Genomic DNA, 16,831 nt, shown 5'->3' on the forward strand with positions numbered 1-16,831 from the left:
AAGTTTAATTTGTTTATATGCTCTCACTGAAATTTTAAACAACAAAAAAAGGGCTGCATCCTGTGTTTTACTAAATGATGAAACTTGACTAAGATTACTCAGCTTAAGGTTTTGACGACAGTAAGGCTGAAAGCCAATTTAGAATGGTCACTGACAAAGAGAGAAATAAGATGTGGAAAACGGAGTAAAACAGTACTATGTAACTGAGAAGCAGTCCTGAGGCAAATGAGCTTCGAAGTTTGTTTTGCATGGATTTGCCAATTTATCAGGGCTGATTCTGGCTTGCCTACGAAAGAAAGGGTCAGTGAGCTTCAGTTTCATCTCAATAGAAGGATGGGCACAGATAAGGCTGAGTCACAGTTATCTCAAAGAGAATAAGAAAAATACTCAAACTAGCGTATATTCTGAATTGGTACAAGTTAATGAGATTTTATTGTGTTTTAAATAGAGTAAGTTGATATCACTTACCATAATGAAATGAACATATACTTCCTTCACATAAATAGAAAATGGGTTCTAGAGTGACCCCTACCACTTTTGGATAAGGAAGTAATTGGCTTCATGTGACATTTACTTATATAGAGTATCAACTTGATGTATTGATTCAAGAATCTATGACAGCATTGTGATGAAAGTTTTAGGAAGAGCATTCTGTAAGAAAAGAATTATTAGCTATAAAAATGAACTTTAAATGACTGTCTTAGTACTTGTAGATTAAGACCGTACCAGGACTGTTTTATCCACCAACTCTTTTTTTGTGTGTTGTAGGCTGCAGCTAGACATCAGTGTTCTTACTTAATAAACATGCATGTGGATGAATTTTTAAAGACAGGAGGTATTGCTGAGTGGTTGAATGGTTTGGAATATGTACCACAAAGACTGAAAAATCTTAATGAAATAAACAAGCTGTTAGCACACCGACCCTGGCTGATCACAAAAGAGCACATTCAGGTACTGAGTATTTCTTTAGGAGAGAAAGAAATTTTACTAATGATTCTTAGTAAGAGTTCTTTTCAGTTAACTATTTTGCTTAAGACTTAATTTGAAATACTTGCATGTTAGGAATTTGAAAAATAAGATAGTGTATTAAAATGTGTAGAAAACATAAGTCAGTGGGTTTAAGTTAAATATAAATGAATACTTCTCTGTAAGTGAAAGTCACTCAGTCATGTCGAGCTCTTTGTGACCCCATGGACGGATTCTCTGGGCCAGAATACTGGAGTGGGTAGCCTATCCCTTCTCCAGCAGATCTTCCCCCACCCAGAAATTGAACAGGGGTCTCCTGCATTGCAGGTGGATTCTTTACCAGCTGAGCTACTAGGGAAGCCCTCTTCAAGTAATCAGTAATTAGCAAATAGCTATAAGAAAAGTTGATTTCTATTTTCAAGCAGTAGGCAGAACAAAGAAAATGCATGAGGAGGATAAGATACTTAAGTTCTAGTCTTTAACTCTGTTAACTACAAAGTATGTGACCTTTGGTAACTTTTGTGGGCCTTGGTAGTTCACCCTTCTATAAATGAAATGCCTAGATTAAATGAGTTCTAAACCTTTTGCAGTTCTAACATTTCATAATTTTAAGATTTTGAAAAAATGATTTTGCAAATAAAAATGATTTGCCAACTGATGTGTATATGCTTACATGCCTCTCGAGACTAGAACTTAGATAAGAAAGAGAACTGTGATTGACTGGAGCACTTGCCCTTCAAAAGCAGCATCTGTGAAAGGCCTCCAGGATGAGGTTGTTGAATTAATGCTTAGCACCATGCTTGGCACTATTCAGTTAGTAGGAGTCATCAGCTAAATCATTATCAGTAGAAGCCTTAGGTACTTAAAACTCCTTTTCTAATGCATTGGAAATGTCCTTGGTTTTGTTTTTTCCCTCATTTTGTTAGTTATTTGCCCTGTTAACCAAACTTAGCTTTTGTCAGTCTGTATACTCTCAGATTTGTATTATCTATTAGGGCTTGTTTATAAAATATGAACAAAGCTATAGCAGAAAGATGCTATTTATAGTAGCAAATAAGAAATTTAGAAGCAATTTAAATGTGTAAGGAAATGAAACTGTAGTTCTGGGCTACAATATAGCCCATGCTTAATATAATTAAGTGAAGACAGTGGAGCCTCATGAAAATCAAATTTCTCAAAAAGTTTGAAAAGCAGAGAAAATGGATGTATATGCTGATTGTTTAATTATACTCTTAAAAGTAAAAGAAGATATGTAAAAGATACATTAAAGTGGTAGAATATGATTGATTGTTCCCTTTTCTCCCCCTGAGCTTTTGGTAATGTATTAAATTTGTATGTAGTTAAATAACGGAGAGTAAAGCAAAAGTAGTTTTTTGGGTTTTAGATGTGAAGTGAGCCAAGTAAAAGTTTTAGATTTGAGAACAGACCCCCTTACATACACTGAGAGATACAGTAATAGACCAAGGTTGGTGGGGGAAAACCTTGAATGGATTAGTAGCCGGTATTGTAATGATTACTGTGTTTAATGGCTTCACTTATGATTCCAACATTCATCTGGAAAAAGTGAAAGTGAAAGTCGCTCAGTCGTGTCCAACACTTTGTGACCCCAAGGACTGTACAGTCTACGGAATTCTCCAGGCCAGAATACTGGAGTGGGAAGCCTTTCCCTTCTCCAGCGAATCTTCCCAACCGAGGGATACAACTGGGGTCTCCGGCATTGCAGATGGTTTCTTTACCAACTGAGCTGTCAGGGAAGCCCATTCATCTGGAGGATCCAGTAAAATAGCATGTAACAAAAGTGCTCTGATATTTTTGTTTTGGTTTTTTTTTTTAACTTTTTATTTTGTATTGGATTCTAGCCAGTTAACATTGTTGTGATAGCTTCAGGTAGATAGCAAAGGGACTCAGCCATACATATACACATATACATTCTCCTTCAAACCCCTCTCCCATCCAGGCTGCTGCATAACATTGAGCAGAGTTCCCTGTGCTATACAGTAGGACCTTGTTGGTTATCCATTTTAAATACAGCAGATTATTTTTTTATGTCCCTTCAAATGTGAGGTAGTTTTCTACAGTGTCTGTCATCTGCTGTAGGTTCTTCCTCTGTCAGAGAAGATATCTAAAAGACAATTAAAAGCTGACCTACTGAATTACATTTTTATGTTATTTTTAAGGTAGAGTCTCTACCTTTAAAACCTTCAAATGAATGGTTTTTCTAGAGAAACTTTAAAGTCCCTTCTAGCGTCAATGTTCTTGGATTCTCTAAAATACCTTATTAAAATAGCATAATATAGAAAAGTGCTTTGGAAACAGAAACTCCATTATATGTATAAGGAATTTCAGAGAAGCCACAATGTAATTCTATTGTTAGTTTTGATAAGTTTAATGTAATATTGTTTGACCAAAGCTGTATCTTTATTATATGAAACAGTTTAAATGGAATTTTTAGTATTATTACTACAAATGGACATATGAAGTTTTATACATTTTCCCGTACTTTCTAAAATTGCTTTGTAACATTCTATGATTTTCACTTTTGTTCGTGATTGGCTTTCTCATTTCAGAAACTTGTCAAAACTGGAGAAAATAATTGGTCTCTGCCTGAGCTGGTACATGCTGTGGTCCTACTGGCTCATTATCATGCTTTGGCAAGCTTTGTTTTTGGTAGTGGCATCAATCCAGAAAGAGATCCAGAAATCTCCAATGGATTCCGGCTGATACCCGTCAACAATTTCTGTGTGTGTGATCTCGCTAATGACAACAACATAGAGAATGCATCCCTTACAGGCAGCAACTTTGGGGTTCGTTTTCCTAACTGTTTTTCTTTACTACTTTGCCTTTAAACTTGCTACACTAAAAACATCTAGAGAAATTATCTGATTAAACAGGATATTATATGCTTGAAATATTTTGTATAATTTTTTGTTACCCTGAAAGTTTAACCTGCTCCTGAAGTTCTGAATTGTCTTAAGGAGGCTTTTAAAGCGATTGCAAATCATAAGGCTTGTAAGGCTGCCCCAGTTTTAGAAACAAGTGATAATATAATCTAATATATATCAAATTCTGTTGTATTGGGTTGACTAAAAAGTTTGTTTGCATGTTTCTGAAAGCTGTTATGGGAAAACCTGAATGAACTTTTTGGCCAACCCAGTAGAATTCTAGATTAAATAAATCCATTCATATAAACTTTCTGTGTTTATAGCTGAAGCAGAAATGCTATACCTCTGAAAATGTTTGATTTTGCCATATGATTTTCTTTGGAGTTACTGGAAAGCCCACTTAGGAAATTAATGACTCTGCTAGTGCCACTGTACATAAGGTGACATTGGGAGATGGAGACATTTACCGGAACAACTTTTAATATTAATAACACCCAATATTATCTTCTCTGGCTCCAGATTGTCGATTCTCTAAGTGAGCTAGAGGCCTTAATGGAAAGAATGAAAAGGCTTCAAGAAGAAAGGGAAGATGAAGAGGCGTCTCAGGAAGAAATGACCACTCGCTTTGAGAAGGAGAAGAAAGAAAGTCTTTTTGTGGTCTCTGGAGATACTTTTCATTCATTTCCTCATTCAGGTGCTTTTTCTATTTCACTGTCTTTGCCTTTTGTCTTTGCCTTTGACTTCCCTGGTAGCTCAGACGAGAAAGAATCTGCCTGCAATGCGGAAGATCCGGGTTCCATCCCTGGGTCGGGAAGATCCCTGTTGTTCTTAGAACCCTGACTGACCATCTTCAGACCGCCTTCAGTATTTTCCACATGGATAATGGAATGATTCCACTATCATGTTCCTTGTATTTAGTTCTCCTCTACCTGATGCTGATGCTATTGCTTCCCCTCTTGTGTTGCTGCATCTTTGAATGTATTTCAGATCCAATTGAGAGGTACTTCAGCTATGTATGTAGTTCATGCTCTTATCCTGGATAAAATGTTATTCAGAGCAGACCAACTGCTTATAGAGTTAGATAAGAGTATTTAATCCATCCTACTTGTGTGATTTTTTTTAAATGATAAGTAAAATCCTGTTTCAATAGATGTAATTTGTAAGAAATATCTCTTCCTTTTTCATGAGTGTGGAGTGTGTGGGAGGATTGCTGCTGCTTTTTTCCAGATTATTTCTAAAGTTACACTGCACTTGCATTTGCATTTCTTTGGAGAAACCTTTGGAATTATATAAAAATGTATTATTTAGGTCATTTTCTTAGATTGAATTTGGAGGAATTCATCCTGTATTAAAAGTTAGGCTTTTCTGTATCAAAAGGCTTCTTTGCTTTAGTCTTTAAAATAATTTCTTTTCCTAATACTCTGAGAGATTTTGAAATAGGAGGGAAACTTTTCAATAACAACTTAAAAAGATATTAAACACCACATAGTACACGCTATTAAAGTAGCATGGACTCAGTAGACTTGAAAGCTTAAACCCTTCCAAGTCATCAATCTACATAACATTTATTTTTAAAGTAGAGTTCCGTAGGTTTAAAAGAGGGCTTCAAAATGACTAGTCATAAGGTTAGTCAGTTTCATAAATCCTGAGGGTAATTGATTTGGCCGTGACTGGTTTGTTAATATTAAATATGACATTGACCAACAGCTCTCAGAAATTTTACCAGGAAGAACAAGATCCCTCTTTTATCATTTCCCCAGTGATTTCTTTTATGGAAGATTTTATCTACCAAACTGAGTATATTTAATAATAATTTCTCAGAACTTCTGACCAGCAGGAAATCCCAAATATAAAGAAGCGCTTCAGTTACTGGTTTGCTATTCATACTGCAGACATTTATTGTACTCCACGCAGTCTCAGCGGGGTGGTAGGCACTGTTTTCAGGCTAAACGAGACGTGATTGCTGCCCTCTGCAGGCTCTCATCGCTAGTGGGAGAGAAAGAAATAATTGCAATACAAAGCAGAATATGAGGAGTAAATGGACCCAGTGATGGAGAGGGAGGGGTGTGGACAGAAGGGGTCCTAGGAAAGATCTCCTCCAGCCGCTTGGCTCTGAGCTAAATCTTAGAGACTTGAGTGCAAGGGAGTCAGGCAGAGGCTGGGGGATGGGGAGTTGCTGGTAAATAGCACACCTGCCTGAGCTGGCGCACAGTGGTGAGGTGCAGGATGCTGGTGCAGGAACAGTTGGTTCTGCGTTGCTAGGACGTGACACATGAGGTAGGTATTGTGAACAGGAAGCTGATTAGGTAGATAAAAGCCTTATCATGATGACCTTTCCAGCCTTAAAGATCATGTAACCAGCCATATTTGTGACATGTTGAGTTGTGATGTTTATAAAACCTCCAGTCTGGAAACATCTACAAGTGTCTCTCGGACTTTAATATGCATGTGAATCACTGAGGAATCTTGTTGGAATGCAGGTTTTTGTGTTCAGTCTGTCCATGCCAGGACCTGAGAAGCTACATTTCAATCATGTCTTCATGCAATGCCCATGATGCTGGTCTGCACACCACACTTGGAGCAGCCAGGGTTGAACGGGAGAGGGTTTTAAGCCCAAAATAAAGTTTTGGAAGTTACCAGTATATATTTGGGAGTTAAAATCAAAACAGTTGTTTATAAAAAATCATCCAGAGAAAACAAGTGGGACAAAGGAAAGTAATGAGCCTAGGATAAACCTTCTAGGGAAACCAATATTTTAAAATGCAAACAGTGTATTAAAGTTAACAGTATGTATTTACTTTTAGACATTAATTTTTGTAAGTATGAAAAATTTGGGTTTGCCTGGTGGCTCAGTGGTAAAGAACCCGCCTGCAATGCAAGAGATGCAGGTTCTTTCCCTGGATTAGGAAGATCCCCTGGAGAAGGAAATGGCAACTCACTCCAATATTCTTGCCTGGGAAATTCCATGGACAGAGGAGCCTGGCAGCTACGGTCCATGGGGTCACATGGGGTGAAAAATTCTAATATACATCTCTTTATAACTAAAAGTAAGTAGACGCAAAATCTAGAAAAAGAGAGTAAACTTATTTAGCATGCTTTACCTGACATAAGTAAAACACTGTATCCCAAACTGCAACCTATACCATTATTTTCAAGTGCACATAGAAAATTTACCAATTTCAAATTTTACCATATACTGTTAATAAAGCAAATATCAGCAAACTTTAAGAGATTTAAACTTTACAGGGTATAACTTATGACTATAACAGAAGTAAGCTAGAAATCAGTAAGGAATAACTAGAAGTTTCTCAAATGTTTAGAAATGAAACAGTATACTTCTAAACAGTTCATAGGGAAATAATAAGTTGCAGTGGAAATTAGAAAATATTTGGAGCTGAATGGCAGTGAAAGATGGCACAGACAGTATTTATTTATTTATCTTTTTTTGGCCACGCTGGGCAGCTTGCAAGATCTTAGTTCCCTAACCAGGAATTGAACTCAGATGCCCTGCAGTGGAAGCACAGAGTCCTAACCAATAGACAACCAGGCAATTCCCTAGACATTGATTTTTAAAGCTTCTCTAAGACCACTAGAGCTTGAAGGACATAAATGTTTTATTTCTTTTAATTTTTTGTTTCATTTATTTATTTTTGACTGTACTGGGTCTTCATTGCTGCACAGGCATTTTCTCTAGTTGTGGTGAGTGGGGGCTACTCTCTTTTTAAAATTTTTTAAAGATTCACCTATTTTACTACCACTGACTCACATTTGTTCCTTTATGGGTGAGTAATATTCCATTGTATGTATATACTACAGCTTCTTTGCCTAAGCATCTGCTGATGGACATCTAGGTTGCTTCCGTGTCCTGGCTATTGTAATAGTGCTACTCTCTAGTTGCGGTGCTCGAACTTTTCATTTCTGTGGCTTCTCTTATTGTAGAACGCAGGCTCGAGGCACACGGGCTTTAGTAACTGCGGCACTCAGTCTTTAGAGCACAGGCTCAGGAGTTGTGACACACAGGCTCAGTTGCTCCATGTCGCTCTTAGAACAGGGATCGAACCTGTACCTCCTTCATTGGCAGGCAGATTCTTCACCACTGAGCCACTGGGGAAGCTCTTTTCTTATTATTGAAAGTATGTTTTAGAATGTCAGTCTTTCCCTTCTTGGATGCTTGAGCAAGGACTTTTGCCTTCTAAAGTGAATTTTGACCAGCAAGCCTTACACCTTGGTGGAAAGTTATATTCTGATTTTAACAAGAAGCTACATCATTTATAAATTAGGAAATAAATTGTTTAATTCTTTACTCTTCACCATTCCCAGTACTAAATTTGCTGGTCACACGAAGATAAGAGAAAAATGACTCAGTATGTGGCTGAGTTATTTTTGTAGACTTACTGAGTTTTAAAATGGAAATAGAAATTATTTTTCCCTATAACAAGTTTCTTGGTTTGATCAGTATGATAAAGCATTTCAGATTCCATGTAGAGATTCTAAGAATAGTTTTTCAAGCCTTTTGAAGAAAATGTTTGAAGTTTTCTACAAGGGTACTATTCTATAGCTTGGTAACAGAGTTGACTAGCTTTTATTAGTTTTTTGCTTTTCAAATTAGAATGATGTTCCATTACTGTAACATAGTATTTTCTGTATTTTATTTGTATCTGTCTCTTAGGAGCAGAAGAATGTGGATAATATGCAAAGTACTATTTCCTTTGAGTCCAGGGTTTGAAATATTTGTTTAGCTAGAATTAAAATTAGGGTTTTAGGTTTGTCAGAATATTAATTTTAACTCCTTTTTAAAAAATTTTTAACTTCTTAAGGTAAATTTAGGAAAAAAATATTTGTATTGGGTCGGCCAAAAAGTTCATTAACATTTTCCTGTAACATTTTACAGACAATCCCAAGTGAACTTTTTGGCCAAACTAATATTTAGATATTTTAATTTAGTCAATTTTTTTGCCTGAATAGCTACAGCTAAATGTTACAATTGCCAGTATTTAGTAATGAAATTGTCTTCAAAACTTGAGCAAAAGGTATTTTATGTGAATGTAAACCATGTAGTCAATATTGTTACTACGGAAATCCTTGGAAAAGCTAAAGTGAAAAATTGGAAGAAAATGCAGTTAATTCATTGTTCTAACTCTGTACAGTTTCCTTAACACCAGATTGTTCATTATTGTCCTTAGATTTTGAGGATGACATGGTTATAACATCTGATGTATCCCGATATATCGAAGACCCTGGTTTTGGGTATGAAGACTTTGCCAGACGAGGGGAGGAACATTTGCCAACATTCCGAGCTCAGGTATGAGATGCCTTTAATTCAGAGAAATTGGAGAAGAGATACTGTCATTTTAACTGTGAAATGTTGAATAAGTTGACTCCCAAAGAAACTAATAGATCATTTTGATAGAATCTATAAATATCTTTATTTAACCTACTTTTCAGCCTTGTCTAATTTGAAGTCCCAGTTGATGGATTATTATTTCAGCATCCCCCCTACCTTCAACCCCAAGAAGGCAAAAGGAAACATCTTTATGTGGTTACTTGCATTATTGCAAGGTAGTAGTATCATGCTCATGTTTTTGGAGAGAAGCAGGGAGGAAATTGAGTGATATGTTCACATTTATATTAAGAAGGCATTTTTATAAAAAGGCCATATGTCTATAATTATGGGCTTAAGGGCCACCTGTTACCCATCCCTAGATAAGAGCCACAGTAGTGATGTGGTTCATAAAATAAAGAGAGTTTAGGTGAGATTGAAAACAGACTCCTCTGTGCTTGTTTCAGATGATCTGCTGGCCATCCGTGTCACTGAGTAGGTTTAGTCACGTAGGAATATTCCAGGGCCTTCTGGGGCTCTTCCAGATGAGGGTGTAGTTTGCATAGTACATGACCACGGGAAGCAGCCAGAGTTTATCACCAGGGTGCCTCATCCTGGACCCCGTGAGGAAATAGAGCAGCCCTCCCATCTACAAACTGATGTGCTGGTAAAGCAATCTTGGTAAAGTGACAAACTTAGAATCCGTGAAAGAATTACAGACTTTGAAATATCTCCATTTGCTTGCTTCAGTGGTTATACTTCACAGAAACATAGACTTTAAATGGACAGTGACCATTTTGTGATACATTTTGTTCTTTTAGGACTATACCTGGGAAAATCACGGGTTCTCCCTGGTGAACAGACTTTATTCTGATATTGGACACCTCCTTGACGAGAAGTTCCGCATGGTCTACAGTCTTACCTATAACACTATGGCCACCCATGAGGACGTTGACACAACCATGCTGCGAAGAGCTTTATTTAACTACGTTCACTGCATGTTTGGAATCAGGTATGGTTGTCATAGAGACAGGTGTGTGTGTGCACTAAGTTGTTTCAGCTGTCTCCAACTCTTTGAGACCCCAAGGACTGTAGCCCTCCAGGCTCCTCTGTCCATGGGATTCTCCAGGCAAGAATACTGGAGTGGGTTGCCATGCCCTCCTCCAGGGGATCTTCCCAACCCGGAGAGTAATCCTGCGTTTCTAATGTCTCCTGCATTGGCAGGCAGGTTCTTTACTACTAGCGCCACCTGGAAAGCCATATAGAGACAGTTCTACATGTTTGTAAATGAAAATTCTGACAGGAGTCTTACCTTTATCCTGTTTAAGAGTATATACTTCTGGGGAGAAAATTACATGTGGACTCCTGACTGTAAACAATTAATTCTATTTTATAGAAGAGCATTTTTCTTTGTTTAAAAGTCTCAATATGCACATATAAATACAGTAGTAAAATTTTAGTAAGGAGGGAAGAGACACCAGTAATCATTTGGGACAGTAGAAAAACTCTCCATTTGAGAATCCCTCCTGGAAAAACTGAACCTTTCAAAAGTATAGCTGATGTGCTACTGTGCAGCCGTGCTCAGTCACTTCAGTGGTGTCTGATCTCTGCGACCCCATGGACTACAGGCTGCCAGGTTCCTCTGTCCATGGGATTCTCCAGGCAAGAGTACTGGAGTGGGATGCCATGCCCTCGTCCAGGGAATCTTCCCGACCCAGGGATCAAACCCGTTTCTCCTGTATCTCCTACATTGCAAACAGATTGTTTACTGCTGAGCCACAGGAGAAGCCCATGATATCCTGTTAGATAACTATAGCAAGTGCTGGTTGGTTGGTTGGTTTTTGAAGGTATGGTATAATTTGGGTATAAATGAAACTAAGATAGAGTCTGCCCTCATAAAACTTACATAAGCTCATGTAAGAATACTGAAATGAAACTGTAAGTCAGAATAAATTAGTGGCACCTAAAGTTAGAAAATGAGAATTGAGAGAACCGAGAGTGAATGAGTGAATAAGACTAAATGGTCTAATTGGGTAAGCTCTTCTTGGAGAACATACTTTTTGAGCTGGGTTTTGAAGACTTCTGTGGAGATAGGTCTGCTGAAAGAGAAAATCCCCAGTTATGAATACATTCAATTGACTCTGTACTATATCCTTTCTGATATAGTATCACAAAGCCCTTATGGAACAGAATTAGAATTCTATTTGTTAAGCAAAGTGGTTTCTATAATTTTGACTTAAAAAAAAAATCCCGAATTTCCTGGAAAAGTCAACAAATATGAAATATTCTACCTAAAAGATACTATTATGATGGTAAATAGTAGCTCCACTATTTGCCCATTTGCTATTCTGGAAAGAATCATCACATTTTAAAACATATTATACCAACCTAATTAAGAAAAATAAACACTAATAGATTTTAATTTGAATAGATTTTAATTCAATACATGGTATAAATTAATATTAGATTCAATATAATGATATATTTAAGGCAATAAATAACAAATATTATGGTGATATTTCTCTGCTGGGTGCTACTAAATAAAGCTTATGTAAAATCCCAGAGTTTTTTTTTTAACTAAGTGTTTTGTTTGGGTTAAAAATAAACTGAAAATACAGAAGAAAAATCCCACAAGCTCCCATCACTATATTTCCCCTCATAGCTATTTCTGTGCCCGTTTACGCTGTTATTCTCTCATCCTGTGAATGAACTATCTACAGTCCTATGCAGTAGGGCACAGAATCCCATCTCCTCTCATCTAAAGATCCCTGTTCTAGCAATTCTCCCTTCTCTATCCTGCATAATTAGCTTTACTCTCTTAATCAGATCTTTCCCATCAATATGTAAACATGCCTTTATTTCTCTCATCATCTCAAAAAAAAAAATCCTTTCTTCATCCTTAATTTCCCTCTGACTGTTGCCTCACACTTCTGCTCCCATGCACAGCAGATCCCTATGAAAACATTTTGTATACCTGCTGTCACCATTTTCTTATCCCCTGTTCTCTTGTGAACTGACCGCAGTGTCAGGCTTTTACTCCTGCACACCAACAAAACTATGAAACTACTCTTTCTGAGCTTGCCCTCGACCTCTCCATAGTTCCTTGCCTCGACCAGTTCTCCGTGGTATCTTCTTTGCCTACTCAGTAGCATCAGACATAATTGATTATTCCCTCTTCCTTGAGACCGTAGGGGCTTCCCTGGTGGCTCAGACAGTAAAGAATCTACCTGCCAAGCAGGAGACACGGGTTCGATTCCTGGATCAGGAAGATCCCCTGGAGAAAGGGAATGGCACCTCACTCCAATATTCTTGCCTTGAGAATTCCAGGGACAGAGGAGCCTGGTGGGCTACCTTTCATGGGGTCGCAAAGAGGCAGACACAACTGAGCGACTTTCATTTTCACTAAGACCCTAGACTCCTATCTTAGGGTTTTGCACTTGCTCCTTCTCCTCTCCCGGTACTAGCTTAGATGTCAGTCTCTTAGAGAAGCCTTCCTGCCCACTCTGTTTAAAATCACAGCGCTCCTCCCAGCCCCCAGCTGTATCTTATCTCCATAGCAGCTGTCACCATCTGATATATTATATGGTTTTCTTTTTCATTTTTCTTTTTCTCCAATAGAATTCAAATTCCATGAGACCAGGGATTTTTGTCTGTTTTGTTCATTTGTGTTTCATCAGTGCCTAAAGGAGTACATGGAAACTGTATGGCTTATAGCAGGCACTCAAATATTTATTATTTAAATGAGTTAATGAATGGGCTTTTGGTATTTAATTACTGGATAATTATTGTGTCTTGGTATAACTTCAGAAATTAGAAATTTTGATTCTGCCATTCTAAAGCTTGTTATCATATTGCTTACAGGTATGATGACTATGATTATGGAGAAGTTAATCAATTACTTGAACGAAGCCTGAAGGTTTACATTAAGACAGTGACCTGCTATCCTGAGAGGACTACCAAGCGCATGTATGATAGTTACTGGCGTCAGTTCAAACACTCAGAAAAGGTGTGTTTCATGACTTACCATAGACATATATTCCACATAAGGAGTAATGATTATGAAAAATTAAATGTGAAAATATTAATAAATCAGCACCATCAGAGAAGTTGGAAGTGGCATCATTTGGCCATCAGTTTGTTTGTTTTTTTTTTTTACAGTGTTTTAAAATTCAAATTTATTGAATGGTGACTAAATTTTAGTTATGCGTTTTACCCAGTGTAGTGTGTAAAGCAAATGCCTAGCACTGGCCTTTGAAAGATTGGATCTGAAAATTGGATCTTGGCCCAGAAGACATATCCATTTAGAGATTTTTTCATTCTAGCCATTTTACAGTTAACCTATCAGAACAATAGTTCTCATTCCAATTTGGTAATTTAGTGTTTTGACGATATAATGCAGACCTTTGAGCCAAGTATATTATTATATGAGGGTTTTTTTGGATTGAAATATCAATATATAGGAAACATTATTTAAGACCTAATAAATGACCAATATAATAGTATAGTATAAGTATGGCCTTAAATCAGGGGTCTATTGACCTTTAAATCCAAGAATCTTCTATTTATACCACAGTTCCTAAGCTTGAGAGTAAGAAAACCTTTTTAGAGTTCTAATATTCACTAATTAACTATCTGACTTTGATAGAGAATGTTATAACCTCCATCCCTAGCAGTCTTTCTTGAAGTCTTAGAGCCAATCACACCTCAGATAAACTCCCCTTTACCTCCAGCATCTCTCCTTGATGGATCTTTATGCTCTGCATATAAGTTTGCATTACAGTTTCTCCCTTTACTCAGTGGTACCGAGAAATTCTCTTTACTCATCAAGAGAATAGATCCAATGATATATCTAACCTGTAGAAAGATATAAAAATAATTTAAATATATCATACTTCTTTATACAAAATTTTGAAAATATGTGGGTGCTTATTTTAACCTATCAGGTGAGATGTATCCCTCTCAAAAATTCCCCCAGGTGCTTGTTCACAGCTGTATACGAAAGACTCTAGGCAAGCTAAGCATATCTGAGTTGTTGTTGTTCAATCCCTTAGTTGTGTCCGACTCTTTTCAACCCCATGGACTGCGGCACTCCAGGCTTCCCTGTCCTTCACCATCTCCCGGAGTTTGCTCACATTCATGTCCATTAAGTCAGTGATGCTATCCGACCAGCTTATCTTCTGTCGCCCCCTTCTCCTCTTGCCCTCAATCTCCCAGCATCTGGGTCAGATCCAATACTTCAAAGGCCAATGATAGACTTTTACTTTACACACCACATTTGACAAAACACATAACCAAAATTTCATCACCATTCAATAAACTACCAGGTAATAATTTCAGATTGCTTTAAGCTTCAGATTTTCACCTTGATTTCTCCCAGGTACAGGCCTACCTCAAAGATATTCTGGGTTTGGTTGTAGACCACTGCAGCAAAGTTAATATCACAATAAAGCGAGCCACATGAATTTTTGGTTTCCCAGTGCATGTAAAAGTTATGTTTATAATACATTGTAGCCTATTAAGTGTATAATAGCATCATGTCTTTAAGAACAAAGCAGTATCTGTACCTTAATTAAAAAATAGTTTATTGCTAAAAAATGCTAACCATCATTTGAGCCTTCAGTGAGTCATAATCTTTATTGTGGTGGAGGGTTTGAAATGTTGTGAGGATTACCAGATGTGACAAAGAAGTGAGAAAATGCTGTTGGAAAAAATGATGCCAGTAGACTTACTCAGTGCAGGGTTGCCGCAAACCTTCAGTTCGTGAAAAGAAAAGCAGTGTCTATGAGGCGCGTTAAAGCAAAATCTCAATAAAATGAGCTATGCCTATAAATAGTAAAAAATTTCCAAGGAATAAGTACAGGCTATAGAAAATGTCAGGCTGATTTTCAGCCATATAAAATTTTACATCTGGAAGAAAGTATTTTTTGTAGGAGAATTGTAATTTGCAAAAATTATTTTTGTTTTATAACGCAAAGGATTGTCTGGCTTTACAGCTATCCTAACAAAATTATTGGACTTTTTAAGATTCTAGGGGTCATTTTTACTGCTCATGTTTTTTCAATAAACACAGTTTTCTTATGAGTATTACATCATGTGGACACATAAACATGCACAGGCGTGTGTGTTTGAATGTGCGTCTGTAATACTGATGCAATTATAATACCTAATGTTATAATACATTTCTGAATGTCTGATATATGAAATAAACTAAAGTTTTTTCAGTTGTTTATAATGGTCACTAAATTGGTAACACTTTGACTTCTAGGTTCATGTCAATTTACTTCTAATGGAAGCACGGATGCAAGCTGAGCTTCTCTATGCTCTTCGTGCCATAACTCGGCATTTGACCTGAAGCATCACCCAGGGAAGATATCATATGTGTGTCAAGACCTTTTCACATGGGATACACATCAGAAGCTGTTTGTGATGTAGCATCAAACATTATTCAATTCTCTAGTGTCAAAGTTTTAGCCGTTTTTTGGGGGCGGCTGTAATGTGCAATGATGTGTTTTCTTTTCCTTGATGCTTAACATGACTAACAACTGCAAAAATAATACTGAGGAGCACTACTTGGCATTGTTTATAGTTGGGTTTTTGGATACTGATCATAAATCATGAACCTGGTTTGTTAATGCTTAACTTCAGTGCTTTGGGGTTTGTGTGTATGTGTATTTTTGTTCTTTCCTTTTTTTTTTTTTTAAATAAGGAAAAGCGCTTACAATCTGCTCAAGCAATTGTTCTGCAGGTATCAGAATTCAGCAATGAATGACCTCCTCTGGCCATTCTAGAATTTTAAGGTTGTGTCCTACACCTGGTGGAGGAGAAGCATGCGCTGTTGAACTAAGCTGCTCACAGGACACACATCTGTGTCTCCAGGAGTTTGTCAGGCACTGTTTATTTTTTTTTGTTTTTTTTTTGTTTTTTTTACTGCTATTGGCGATAACATGAAATGTGATACAGCCATTGTCCATAATTTAATGTGAAATTGATCATGATGAATTCTATAGCATGCTACTGAAATGCCAAATTCAGCTAGTTTCTTTCTCTTCTGAAACAGAAGCTTCTGTTTTCCATATCAGATGTATATATTCAAAGTGGAATTATGCACACTCCTTTCTATCACTGACAGTAATCCTCAGTCATCAGAGTAATCAGTGCTCACAGGACTGCTTACAGTTCATTTAGTTGGCACATATAAACATGTACCCACACAAGACTGACCAAAAATTTTCTTTGCACATTTTTCTTTTCTCATAGTGTTTTCTATATTATGGTAAGCAGAGGAAGGTTAATATGCCTATATTTTTTTCCTGTTAGGCTTCTAGAACTTACTTTTCATGGTTTTTCTTACGATAGGTTAAACAGTTGATTATTCAAAGGTAAAAATTGTGTTTCTATGCATTAATGTGATTGAACAACAGCAGCACAGGAGTGCAATATGTAAAAAAAAAAGAGAGAAAAAGACTCAACAAACTTTCCCCCTATTATGTATGTCACTGCAGAAGTGTCCTTTTACCACAGAGCTATAAAGAAGTTTAGTTCAGATTTCTTTATTGCACAAGGTTTTTGCCTTCCTGGGGTTGAACAATGTTCCTTTTACAATGCCAAAGCATCCCCATTCCCAGAACAATCTCTTTGGACAACTGGTTTAAAAAAGATCTCA

The 16,831-nt window shown here is 37.0% G+C and overlaps 1 protein-coding gene across 3 annotated transcripts in view; it reads left to right on the forward strand.

Annotated features, from left to right (window-relative positions):
* SESN3 (sestrin 3) overlaps positions 1-16,630 on the forward strand; it is a 69,935-nt gene extending 53,305 nt beyond the window's left edge. For 2 of the 3 annotated variants that reach the window (XM_081545466.1, XM_081545464.1), the window contains exons 4-10: positions 769-951; positions 3,534-3,770; positions 4,368-4,542; positions 9,032-9,150; positions 9,990-10,180; positions 13,030-13,174; positions 15,434-16,630. In XM_081545466.1, the coding sequence (XP_081401592.1) occupies positions 769-951; positions 3,534-3,770; positions 4,368-4,542; positions 9,032-9,150; positions 9,990-10,180; positions 13,030-13,174; positions 15,434-15,520 (1,137 nt within the window). In that variant the 3' untranslated portion in view covers positions 15,521-16,630. The remainder of the gene's footprint in view (positions 1-768; positions 952-3,533; positions 3,771-4,367; positions 4,543-9,031; positions 9,151-9,989; positions 10,181-13,029; positions 13,175-15,433) is intronic. The other variant, XM_081545465.1, reaches the window with a different exon arrangement.
* Positions 16,631-16,831: the final 201 nt, after the last annotated feature.

The sequence above is a fragment of the Giraffa tippelskirchi genome, chromosome 11 (assembly GCF_054371585.1).
Source record: "Giraffa tippelskirchi isolate mGirTip1 chromosome 11, T2T-mGirTip1v1.2.pri, whole genome shotgun sequence".
Classification (NCBI taxonomy): domain Eukaryota; kingdom Metazoa; phylum Chordata; class Mammalia; order Artiodactyla; family Giraffidae; genus Giraffa; species Giraffa tippelskirchi.